This window comes from Trachypithecus francoisi, unplaced genomic scaffold (assembly GCF_009764315.1).
Source record: "Trachypithecus francoisi isolate TF-2019V2 unplaced genomic scaffold, Tfra_2.0 Contig01440, whole genome shotgun sequence".
In the NCBI taxonomy this organism is placed as follows: domain Eukaryota; kingdom Metazoa; phylum Chordata; class Mammalia; order Primates; family Cercopithecidae; genus Trachypithecus; species Trachypithecus francoisi.
The window spans coordinates 1,327,516-1,341,215 of NW_022681431.1; the positions used below are offsets into that span (position 1 = coordinate 1,327,516).

The following is a 13,700-nucleotide window of genomic DNA, read 5'->3' on the forward strand; positions in this document are numbered from 1 at the left end:
AGCATGATGCCTCCAGCTTTGTTCTTTTTGCTTAGGATTGTCTTCCTTATGTGGGCTCTTTTTTGGTTCCATATGAAATTTAAAGTAGCTTTTTACAATTCTGTGAAGAATGTCAATGGTACCTTGATAGGAATAACCCTGAATCTATAAATTACTTTAGGGAGTATGGCCATTTTCACAATATTTTTTAATACTCATAAAAGTGTGTGGACTCTTAATCCAAAAGATATACTAAGTAGCTGATATGGTTTGGCTGTGTCCCCACCCAAACCTCATCTTGAATTGTAACTCCCATAATTCCCATGTATTTTGGGAGGGATCCAGTGGGAAATAATTAAGTCATGGGGGCAGTTTCCCCCATACTGTTCTCAGGGTCGTGAACAAGTCTGACAAGATCTGATGGTTTTATAAGGAGAAACCCCTTTCACTTGGTTCTCTCATTCTCTCTTGCCTGCCACCATGTAAGATGTGCCTTTTGCCTTCTGTCATGATTGTGAGGCCTCCCCAGCCTCATGGAAGTGTGAATACATTAAACATCTTTTTCTTTATAAATTACCCAGTCTCGGGTATGTCTCTGTCAGCAATGTAAAAACGAACTAATACAGTAGCTAATCAGCACAATGAACAATATGTAAGTATTGTCTGTAATTAGATTTGAAGTCTCCATGAAACATATTACCTATGTTCAATACCTTCTTTGCTAAATCTTCTCACTTGAAAAATGCTTTATTCTAAATCATGGACTCACCACTTTGAGGGACAGTGATCGTATGGCTCTGACATGCATGGAGAAAGTTCCAGAAAACAACAACAACAACAAAAAAAACAGATCTTGAACTTGACAAAGAGACAACTCTGTCCAGCTGTTTCTTGTTTCCATTGTTATATAGCTAATGATTGCCTGAAGGGTATCCCTAAATTGACAGGAGTAGGAGAGAATATTCTGCTTTGTCTATCTTTGCCCTCCTTCATCTAAGTTCCATTTGTTTTGTGCTAGGATTCCTGTAATAGTCTCCTACCTGGCCTCCCGGTGGCCCATTTTTGTCCTCCTATCATTGATTTTACACATTCCTACAGTGAACTTTTAAGAAATGCAAATCAAATCTTGCTACACTTCTCAAAACACTCTGATGTCATCTTCCACACTTCAATTGGATCCTGATATCTTTCCATGGTTCAAAGGCCCTATGTACATGATCTGGTCTATCTCACTAACATCATTTCCTGTAATTCTTCCTCTTGTTCCAGCTCTTTCATTTTCTCAATAATGGCGAAAAACACTATGATCTCATAGCATTTTTTACTATTTCATCAAACTGAAATACTTTTCTTCAGAGACTTAGTGAGTGCGGGGAGATATTAACTGAGTGGTTGTGAAATATGGATGGGAGGGAGATTTCTACTTTTTTGATGCTTTATAAATTTCTGAACTATAAGACTGTATTGCACACTACAATTAAGCTAGAAAAATGATTATCATAAGTATATATATTTTAGGTTAATTTGGGTGCAAACAAATTTGCTCCAATTCTCCCAAAGTTCACCTCCTTGGAAATAACTTTTCTAAACACTCTACTTTATTCTCTCATTAACAGGTATACTTTACTCTATAGTAAAAATCCATTTGTAATGTTATGTTACATTTGTATTCATTCATTGTTTGTTTCTTCTACTTAAAATAAGATCCATGAGGCTACGGCCTGTATTTGGTTCATCCATATAGTATACGGCATGGAATTGTAAAGTGCATGAATTACATGATGCTTTTTCTTCACCATGAACACATCTCTCCCCTCTAGGTTACAAATACACCCTCCAACAAAGCCCAGTTCATCTCTTTTCTCCTCCATATACCTTTCCCTGATGCTCCAAGATAGAAAACCCCTTTTTTCAAAAAGATTTCTTAAGTTATACTTTAAGTTCTGGGATACATGTGCAGAACATGCAGGTTTGTTACATAGGTAATCATCTGCCATGGTGGCTTGCTGCACCCATCAACCCATCATCTACATTAGGTATTTGTCCTAATGCTATCCCTCCCCTACCCGCCCTATGCCAGAGAGGACCCAAATGTGATGTTCCCCTCCCTGTGTCCATGTGTTCTCATTGTTCGACTCCCACTTATGAGAATATGCAGTGTTTGGTTTTCTGTTCTTGTGTTAGTTTGCTGAGAATGATGGTTTCCAGCATTATCCATATCCCTGCAAAGGAGATGAATTCATCTTTTTTTATGGTTGTGCAATATTCCATGGTGCATATGTGCCACGTTTTCCTCATCCAGTCTGTCATTGATGGACATTTGGGTTGTTTCCAAGTTCCTGCTGTTGGGAACACTGCTGCAATAAATATATGTATGCATGTGTCTTTATAGTAGAATGATTTATAATCCTTTGGGTATATATCCAGTAATAGGATTGCAGGGTCAAATGGTATTTCTGCTTCTAGATCCTTGAGGAATCGCCACACTGTCTTCCACAATGGTTGAACTAATTCACACTCCCACCAACAGTGTAAAAGCTTTCCTATTTCTCCACATTCTCTCCAACATCTGTTGTTTCCTGACTTTTTAATGATCACCATTCTAACTGGCCTGAGATGATGTCTCATTGTGGTTTTGATTTGCATTTCTCTGATGACCAATGATGAGGAGTTTTTTCATGTGTTTGTTGGCTGCATAAATATCTTTTTTTTATTATTATACTTGAACTTCTAGGTTACATGTGCACAACGTACAGGTTTGTTACATATGTATACTTGTGCCATGTTGGTGTGCTGCACCCATCAACTCGTCAGCACCCATCAACTCGTCATTTACATCAGGTATAACTCCCAATGCCATCCCTACCCTCTCTCCCCTCCCCATAATAGGCCCCAGTGTGTGATGTTACCCTTCCCATGTCCAAGTGATCTCATTGTTCAATTCCCACCTGTGAGTGAGAACATATGGTGTTTGGTTTTCTGTTCTTGCAATAGTTTGCTGAGAGTGATGGTTTCCAGCTGCACCCATGTCCCTACAAAGGACACGAACTCATTCTTTTTTATGGCTGCATAGTGTTCCATGGTGTATATGTGCCACATTTTCTTAATCCAGTCTGTCATTGATGGACATTTGGGTTGATTCCAAATCTTTGCTATTGTGAATAGTGCCACAATAAACATGCATGTGTCTTTATAGCAGCATGATTTATAATCCATTGGGTATATACCCGGTAATGGGATGGCTGGGTCATATGGTATTTCTAGTTCTAGATCCTTGAGGAATCGCCAAACTGTTTTCCACAATGGTTGACCTAGTTTACAATCCCACGAACAGTGTAAAAGTGTTCCTATTTCTCCACATACTCTCCAGCACCTGTGGTTTCCTGACTTTTTAATGATTGCCATTCTGACTGGTGTGAGATGGTATCTCATTGTGGTTTGGATTTGCATTTCTCTGATGGCCAGTAATGTTGAACATTTTTCCATGTGTCTGTTGGCTGTATGCATGTCTTCTTTTGGGAAATGTCTGTTCATATCCTTTGCCCACTTTTTGATGGGGTTGTTTTTTTTTCTTGTAAATTTGTTTGAATTATTTGTAGGTTCTGGATACTAGCCCTTTGTCAGATGAGTAGATTGCAAACATTTTCTCCCATTCTACAGGTTGCCTGTTCACTCTGATGGTAGTTTCTTTTGCTGTGCAGAAGCTCTTTAGTTTAATTAGATCCCATTTGTCAATTTTGGCTCCTGTTGCCGTTGCTTTTGGTGTTTTAGACATGAAGTCCTTGCCCATGCCTATGTCCTGAATGGTATTCCCTAGGTTTTCTTCTAGGGTTTTTATGGTATTAGGTCTAACATTTAAGTCTCTAATCTATCTTGAATTAATTTTTATATAAGGAGTAAGGAAAGGATCCAGTTTCAGCTTTCTACTTATGGCTAGCTAATTTTCCCAGCACCATTTATTAAATAGGGAATCCTTTCCCCATTTCTTGTTTTTCTCAGGTTTGTCAAAGATCAGATGGCTATAGATGTGTGGTATTATTTCTGAGGACTCTGTTCTGTTCCATTGGTCTATATCTCTGTTTTGGTACCAGTACCATGCTGTTTTGGTTACTGTAGCCTTGTAGTATAGTTTGCAGTCAGGTAGCGTGATGCCTCCAGCTTTATTCTTTTGACTTAGGATTGTCTTGGCTATGCAGACTTTTTTGGTTCCATAAAAAGTTTAAAGTCGCTTTTTCCAATTCTGTGAAGAATATCAATGGCAGCTTGATGGGGATAGCATTGAATGTATAAATTACTTTGGGCAGTATGGCCATTTTCACAATAATGATTCTTCTTATCCATGAGCATGGAATGTTTTTCCATTTGTTTGTGTCCTCTCTTATTTCCTTGAGCAGGAGCTTGCAGTTCTCCTTGAAGAGGTGCTTCATATCCCTTTTAAGTTTTATTCCTAGGTATTTCATTCTGTTTGTAGCATTTGTGAATGGGAGTTGACTCATGATTTGGCTCTCTGTTTGTCTGTTATTGGTGTATAAGGATGCTTGTGATTTTTGCACATTGATTTTTTATCCTGAGACTTGGCTGGAGTTGCTTATCAGCTTAAGGAGATTTTGGGTTGAGATGATGGGGTTTTCTAAATATACAATGATGACATCTGCAAACAGGGACAATTTGACTTCCTCTTTTCCTAATTGAATACCCTTTCTTTCTTTCTCCTGCCTGATTGCCCTGGCCAGAACTTCCAACACTATGTTGAATAGGAGTGGTGAGAGAGGGCAGCCCTGTCTTGTGCCAGTTATCAAAGGGAATTTTTCCAGTTTTTGCCCATTCAGTATGATATTGGCTGTGGGTTTGTCATAAATAGCTCATATTATTTTGAGATACATTCCATCAATACCTAGTTTACCGAGAGTTTTTAGCATGAAGGGGTGTTGAATTTTCCTAAAGGTCTTTTCTGCATCTATTGAGATATTCATAGTTTTTATGATTGGTTCTGTTTATGTGATGGATTACATTTATTGATTTGTGTATGTTGAACCAGCCTTGCATCCCAGGGATGAAGCTGTCTTGATCGTGGTGGATAAGCTTTTTGTTGTGTTGCAGGATTCGGCTTGCCAGTATTTTATGCAGATTTTCAAATCGATATTCATCAGGGATGTTGGCCTAAAATTTCGTTGTTGTTGTGTGTCTGCCAGGTTTTGCTATCAGGATGATGCTGGCCTCATAAAATGAGTTAGGGAGGATTCCCGTTTTCTATTGTTTGGAATAGTTTGAGGAGGGATGGTACAGCTCCTCTTTGTACCTCTGGTAGAATTTGGCTGTATATCCATCTGGTCCAGGACTTTTTTAGTTGGTAGGCTATTAATTATTATCTCAATTTCAGAACTTGTTATTGGTCTATTTAGGTATTCGACTTCTTCCTGGTGTAGTCTTGGGAAGGTGTATGTGTTAAGGAATTTATCCATTTCTTCTAGATTTTCTAATTTATTTGTTTTGAGGTGTTTATAGTATTTTGTATTACTGTGGGGTCGGTGGTGATATCCCCTTTATCATTTTTTATTGCATCTATTTGATTCTTCTCTCTTTTCTTCTTTCTTAGTCTGGCTAGAGGTCTATTCTGTTGATCTTTTAAAAAAAACCACCTCCTGGATTCACTGATTTTTTTGAAGGGTTTTTTTTTTGTGTCTCTATCTCCTTCAGTTCTGCTCTGATCTTAGTTATTTCTTGTCTTCTGCTAGCTTTTGAATTTGTTTGTTCTTGCATCTCTAGTTCTTTTAATTGTGATGTTAGGGTGTCAATTTTAGATCTTTCCAGCTTTCTCTTGTGAGTATTTAGTGCTATAAATGTCCCTCTACACACTGCTTTATGTGTGTCCCAGAGATTCTGGTATGTTGTATCTTTATGTTCATTGGTTTCCAAGAACATCTTTATTTCTGCTTTAATTTCGTGATTTACTTAGTAGTCATTCAGGAGCAGGTTGTTCATTATGTTGTCAATTTTAGAATAAGTGAAATGTGGTGCTGAGAAGAATGTATATTCTGTTGATTTGGGGTGGAGAGTTCTGTAGATGTTAATTAGGTCTCCTTGGTCCAGAGCTGAATTCATGTCCTGGATATCCTTGTCAATTTTCTGTCTTGTTTATCTAATATTGACAGTGGGGTGTTAAAGGTTCTCACTATTAATTATTGTGTGGTAGTCTAAGTCTCTTTGTTGGTCTCTAAGGACATGCTTTATGAATCTGGGTGCTCCTGTATTGGGTGCATATATATTTAGGATCGCTAAATCTTCTTGTCTCTTTGATCCCTTTACAATTATGTAATGACCTTCTTTGTCTCTTTTGATCTTTGTTGGTTTAAAATCTGTTTTATCAGAGAGTAGGATTGCAACCCCTGCTTTTTTATTTGACCCTCCCATTGCAGTTTATTTTAAATACCTTATTCTGCTGATGACTTAATGTGGTATTTTATAGCCATATTTGCATCTTACTTTCCCTGCTAAATACATCCTCCTCAAAGATAGAATCATATTGAATTTTTAGTAATTCCTACTATGTTTAACCCTGCACATGCACCTTCTACGTAACATAAATAGTTATTCAATAAATGAATACATTATAAAACAAATGAATGGCTGCATTTATCAACAACATTCAAAGTTAAAAAGCATGATTACAGCTTGTGTTTATTGATATCAATTGTTGAAATACATTACCCCATAGTTACTTGTGTGTTAAGTCATAAGAAAGCAAAGAGGCCGGGCGCGGTGGCTCAAGCCTGTAATCCCAGCACTTTGGGAGGCCGAGACGGGCGGATCACGAGGTCAGGAGATCGAGACCATCCTGGCTAACACAGTGAAACCCCGTCTCTACTAAAAATACAAAAAACTAGCCGGGCGAGGTGGCGGGCGCCTGTAGTCCCAGCTACTCGGGAGGCTGAGGCAGGAGAATGGCGTGAACCCGGGAGGCGGAGCTTGCAGTGAGCTGAGATCCGGCCACTGCACTCCAGCCCGGGCGACAGAGCGAGACTCCGCCTCAAAAAAAAAAAAAGAAAGCAAAGAGAAAGATGTGAAAGCAAGAAGTGCATAAAACTAAGCAAACAAAAACCTAAGGCAATACATTTTTGGGGTATGGATGTTTAGTCCCATTTCTTCCTGTGTTATACTTGGGGTTCTCTTACTTCTCCCCAGAGAATGCAAAATGATTCCCTTTGTTGACTGAGTGGAAGAGGAAGTGGGCTTGTGTAGTTCAGTCTCTTTTCCTTACAACTTTTCAGGAGCTAGCATGTGTGCAGAGGAAAGGCATCCTCAAGCTTTGAAAATGCCAAAAGTATTATAGGGGTAAGCTTTGAGACTGTGGGGTTTAAGTCTACAGGTTTAGAGTTGAGTTCACCTTGAAGAAATATTAAAAGCTGGTGTTTCAGATAAGAAACCTTGAGACATACCCAGTTAAGGAGGGAGATATGAAAATCTAATGGAGATGTGGAGAAGAGGGTTCATGTGGGATTGATCAGGAAGAGTAAGTGAGGCTTGCAGGTGACACCTTAGAATCAAGCATGAACTATGGAGGCCTCATCAATGGAGTAAACCTTGAAGTACTCAAGTCTTGCGATGAGTAGCTTGCTTCAGCATAGTTCTCTGGCTCTCCTATCCATTTAGGGATTGCTTTAGATTGTATTTGGCTATATACAATGCTTACAATTCCATATGTTTCTGAGATCCCAACCATAGCTCCAACCTTATAAAAAAGTCATTTTTTATAATGGATAAATTCATTCATATGGAGTCCTGAGAAAGAGAAAATGATATTGTCTTGGCTTGACACAGAGGTATAAGTCATAAGATTAAACGGGCTGTTATATATTGATTCTTTTCAACATAGCATTCCGGCACCTACCTAGATTTGTGCAGCATGGATGAACTTGATCATATCTATCTTTTTCTGTTCTGCCAAGGCAGTGAAGCTGTTCATTTTCCAACTTCTAAAGCTGATATGGCTTTTCAATATTGTCTTATAAACCATATAATCCATTGGTTCTGGAACTCTTCCCTGATCTCAGAATCACATCCCTGAGCTCTTAAGTCACAGTCCAGTGTTTTTCCTCTACCAAGAATTCCATATAATCCATTGGTTCTGGAACTCTTCCCTGATCTCAGAATCACATCCCTGAGCTCTTAAGTCACAGTCCAGTGTTTTTCCTCTACCAAGAATTCATTTACCCTTCTGTCACCTGTTGAAATCTGGCCCAGGACTCACAAAGGGTATCTTAATTTTCAAAACAAAAAATTGTTTTCGGCCAGGTGCAGTGGCTCACGCCTGTAATTCCAGCACTTTGGAAGGCCAAGGCGGGAGGATCATGAGGTCAGGAGTTCAAGACCAGCCCGACTAACATGGCAACACCCTGTCTCTACTAAAAGTACAAAAATTAGCCAGGTGTGGTGGCAGGTGCCTGTAGTCCCAGCTACTAGGGAGGCAGGAGAATCACTTGAACCCAGGAGGTGGAGGTTGCAGTGAGCCGAGATCATGCCACCGCACTCCAGCCTGGGTGACAACAGCGAGACTCCGTCTCAAAAAAAAAATGCTTTATTATTTTTCTGTGATCTTGTGGTATATATGCTGTTATTGTATTACATATGCCATTCTACCACTTAAAGTATTCTCCATACAACTACAATTTATGTTGGTTTCCAGACTGAGTCTGAAATACTTTACAATACTATGTCTGAAGTGACTATGAATTTTCAACAGTGCAGAATTTTACATACCATTTCATTCTCCTACATTTCATCCATCATTTTAGATACCTCAATACCATGACTGATATTAAGTAGTTTAAAAACTATCTAAGGATAAGGACATTATATCCCTTTATATTGTTTAGTAAATTATATTTCTTCATAGGAAAAAGACATGCTGTTTTAAGTGCTGTGCCTTTCTGTACTTTTATTTTGTTACCATAAAAAATAATCCACAGATTAAAACCTATGGCTATGATATATTTACAGTATAATACTCATTTGATAATGAAGTTATAATATATAATTGAATCAAAGGACTCTGCTGATACAATGAATAAAAGAACATATGTAAATGATTCTTATATGGGACAAAATAGATATTAATAATAATCAATATTATGAGCAATTTGAATGAAACAGTTACCATTATCAAAGCAACTCTTTCAAAAGAATTCAAGATGTTTAATAAAGACTTCCATCCTGCTGTGTTAGACAAAGGATTGTAGTCTACAACTGTAGGGGAAAGAAATCCTGACAGAATATATTAATATATTTTCAAAATATTATACATTAGATTGCTAGATCATTTATGTTGTAATATCTGCTAAGACTCTAATATGGTCCTACCCGTAAATCTACTTTTAAAAAGGAAGCAAAATGTATAGTTAAAATTCATCTTGAAATAGTAACTGAGATAATGGTATAAACATAAAAAAAGGAATATTCCTTCTGCCTGTATAAAATTATGACCTCATCGTTGTATCTGAAGAGGACTGAAATACTCCAGAACATGTCTTTCAACTCCTCCTTTCATTCTTTTTCGTCTCATAATTTGACCTTTGTGGGCTCATAATTACATAAATAACACAAGAGGAAAATAAAATGTATTTTCTAGTAAGGGAATGTATTGGTAGGAAAAGCAATACAACAGATTTAGACCGTCAAGAATGTTCAGAATTGTAGAAAAAATATACAGACTAGCATATGAATCATGTATGAGCATTTAAAACAACTAAGGTAGAATTAAAAATGAACAGGCATGAAAGCATCTGCCAAGATGTCCAGATTTGAAAAAAAGAAAAAGATGAGAATGCTAGAAATTAAAAACATAATCACTAAAATTAAAAGCTCAATGTATGGATAAAATAAGAGATTAGATACTGGGGAGAACCCTAAAAATACAGACCTGAAAAAGAAATGGAAACTGGGAAGGAGAGGGTAAGAGATGTGGGAGGTGTGAAAATGCAAAGTTATGTCTTCAGAGTTTCAGAAAAGGATCATAGAAAATTGAGGAGTAGTTATCTGAAGAAATAATGCAAATTTCCAGAATTGATTAAAATGTGATTCTACAGATACAGCAATTACGGTAAATAAGATACATGTATACTTTTGACTTTATAGTGGAACTATAGTGGAAGAGTAGAACACCAAAGACAAAGTATTATTTAAAGCAGACAGCAAGATAAAAAGATTACGTCTACAGGAGTAGCAACAAGATTTAAAGGAAATGCTTAGGGAATAAAGGTAATATAAAATAAAAATATTAATGTGTACATCCTTATCCAGGAAATTCATTAAACCTAAATTTATGAAATGATAATTTATAAACAGTAAAACTTTTGTTTTCCTTTTAGATAAATAAAGGTACTTTATGTAAACAAACAACCAAAGTGCTTTCTGGAAGAACTTTCTGAGTATCAAGATATAACAAGAATTTAAAAAGGGCTGTCGTTATTCTTGACACTATCTTGTATTTTCAAAATGGGCAGATAAATATAATTAATACAAAGTATTTGGGCAGATAAATATAATTAATAACAAGTATTTAGATGTCCCATTTATAATTGATTTGTGAAGGAATATCTTTCAGTAGAAAATAAATGGAGTTGTAACTTAGTAACATTGTTACCAAATTTCATATTCAAGAAATATATATTTGTGTAATTTAAACTTTTCCACCAAGCACTTCTTTATGCTTCCCCTGGAACCATATGCATATAATTTGAGAACATGCACCCTCAGCAGTAAAGGACCAGGGTCGACCTTTCTGGGACTCACCTCCCCTTCTGTAGATTGCAAATGGAGCTCCTTCCTGCAGGTGGCCTTGAAGTCTCCTGCAGCAGCACTCACCTGGACCCCACGAGGAGCTTCCATGATCAAGGATCTGGTGGGTGATTCAAGCCTAAGGGAAAAACAAAAAAAATCATTCATAGAAAAAAGAAAATTTTTAATAAATTGCAAGACAACATTAGTCAACTTAACCAGAAAAACATACAGACCAGACAGGAATAAAGGAAAAGTCCTACCATTTTAGGCAAAGCCAAAATGAGTTTTAGAACAATTTTTGATTGACTTATCTATTTTTGGCTCTTTATAAAAATCTACATTTATTCCCATCAAGTATTGGCTCTCACGTTCATGACAATTTGCTTATGGTTTCTTTTGCCATTTCCCCTCATAATGCTCATGAAAAGTAGGGTGTGATAAGTATACATGCTAAAATTTTGAATAACTCACTAATATTAATGATGGAGGTTTAATAAAAAACTTACTACAGTTTAGGATGTAGATATATGTATTCCTCAATAAAGAGTCCCTGTCTTGTAAACACGAATGTGTTAATGAAAATCGTTAATATTGCAAACTTTCAGGCATGCACAAAATATTATGAACTTGACACCTCTAGAAACTGATTAAAATAATGAAATAAGACATTTTCTACATCAACTAACTCTGATGGCCTCGTGAAAGGTCTACAGAATGAGTGACATTAGTCTGGGAAAGAAAAATCAATAGGAGGGTAATATACAAGTATAAATGTGATTGAAGGTTGGCTACATAAATTATAAGGGCAAAAAACAAGTGTTTTACACAGTCATGCCTACAGAAAGAGAGTTGGGAGGCAGTTTTCAAATTATCTTCAAATATGACACTAAAGAAAAAGCAAAAATGACACAATACAGGAACTAGAATACAGTGGTAAAAAGTGCTAGTATGAGAAGAGGTAGGATCCATGCACTGGTCTTTTTAGATCAGCTTTCTGCCTTGGGGATGCAACTGCCTGTGATCCCCTTGACCACAGGCGTTTAAGAGGAGGGTCCCCTCAGGCTCACATTCACCATTATCCAGCACAATTGGTTTTGTTTCCGGTTTCTGAGGCAATGAATTCAGAGTTGTTTTGCAGAAAAAACCACATCAAATGGTTAGGTCTACTGGAGTTCAGCTCCCTCCCGGCAGGAAAGTCAAACTGAAAAGCTTAAAAGTGATATGGAAGGAGCAGAACCAGCATTTAGAAATGGTTTCAACACTTTCATTTTCTCTTGCAACTTTAAAATTTTACTCTCTATGGGCCATTTGGAGATCTATCCTCATATAATCCCTGGAGGGGAGAGGGTTTGAATATATCTATTTTTAATAAACAAATGTAATTTTTTAATTCAACAGAACTCCCCGTATTTTCCATAAAATATTTGATTTCCATAGAATATTTGAAAACTTGAAGACAATCACTCATAATCCCACTACTTACACAATTTACTATTAGCATTTTACGCACAGTATCGAAATGTCAAAATTTGAATGTTAAAATGTACTTTTATCACTGATTTTCCCTGATACATAACCCTTCTAGAACTACGCAGACTCTTAGCAACACAGTATCAACAATTAAATGTTGTCCCATGGCTGGGCGCGGTGGCTCACGCCTGTAATCCCAGTACTTTGGGAGGCCGAGCATGGTGGCGGGCACCTGTAGTCTCAGCTACTTGGGAGGCTGAGGCAGGAGAATGGCGTGAACCGGGGAGGCGGAGCTTGCAGTGAGCAGAGATCAGCCACTGCACTCCAGCCTGGGCGACAGTGCCAGACTCTGTCTCAAAAAAGAAAAGTGTCCCACTTCTCTCTTGTATGAAAATTCTCCTGTTCACTGAGGAGGGTTTCACACACTTATATTATAGTAGAGGTTTTCAATTAAACTATTCATGTTATTATGAAATATTCTCTGAAAAAGCCCGTTGAAAAAGGAAACCTAAGATTATTGGCACTACTTGTGGATTTCTATGTAAATAGTCAATGGAATTAGTGAATTATAATTGCATTCATGTGGAAACATTACAGCAAATATAGCAGTGAGTTTCAGACTGGCTTTCACAGTGGGTAGCTAGTAGTATGCCCGAGAGAAGGATTAATGTTTAACTCAAGTCCCTCTACCACCTGGTTCTTCAAAGCATTCTGTTTTCCATGGTGTTTATATACCAAAGATGCAACAAGATATTGTTTTTAAGGTGTTATGCAACTATCAAATTTAAAAAGTCTGTGGCCTAAATCTCTAGAAGAATTCTCAACATTCAGAAAAAATAATTCAGACTTTAAAACAACCTAAGTTGCAAGAATGCAGTTGTAAAGTATTAAGCAGAACTTAAACATCCAGAAGAAACAAAAAGAAAGGGAGGGAAAAGGAAAGGAAAGCAAATATACTACTTTATCATAATGTTCTTCTCATAGGTAGAAGAACACCAGCAAAGCGATCTACCCCTTTATTGAGGAAATGTCTCAGACAACATCCTGACTGCTTAATAGAGTTTTTTTCCTTGAATATATTAATGATGTATATTAGAGCTACATGTTTCTAGAGATTATTAATGATGTATATTAGAGCTATGTGTTTCTAGAGATTAACTTGGAGCCTGCAAACCTTAATATTTCTGTGTTAAGGTGTATTTTTGCAAGAATGAGAATTATGAAAAGATGCCAAATATATGATTAAATATTAATTCATTTTACAGAATCCAAGTGCAGATTATTTTCTTATTCTGTAGTTAATGGATCTCAGACCCAAAAATAAATCTTTAGGAAATCGGCACTGTATAATTAATTTCATCACTTTTTACCATAGGTACAGAAACTCTTCAAACTGTAGCAACTTAACTATATATTAATGTAAGAAATAAAAAAGAGTGAACATTGGGCTGTTGTGGGCAAATTTACTATTATGT

General features: G+C 36.9%; 1 protein-coding gene across 4 annotated transcripts in view; it reads right to left on the reverse strand.

The window, feature by feature from the left end:
- SGCZ (sarcoglycan zeta) overlaps window positions 1-13,700 on the reverse strand; it is a 1,239,166-nt gene that overhangs the window by 7,688 nt on the left and 1,217,778 nt on the right. For all 4 annotated transcript variants that reach the window (XM_033225918.1, XM_033225907.1, XM_033225909.1 and 1 more), the window contains one exon: window positions 10,768-10,891. In XM_033225918.1, the coding sequence (XP_033081809.1) occupies window positions 10,768-10,891 (124 nt within the window). The remainder of the gene's footprint in view (window positions 1-10,767; window positions 10,892-13,700) is intronic.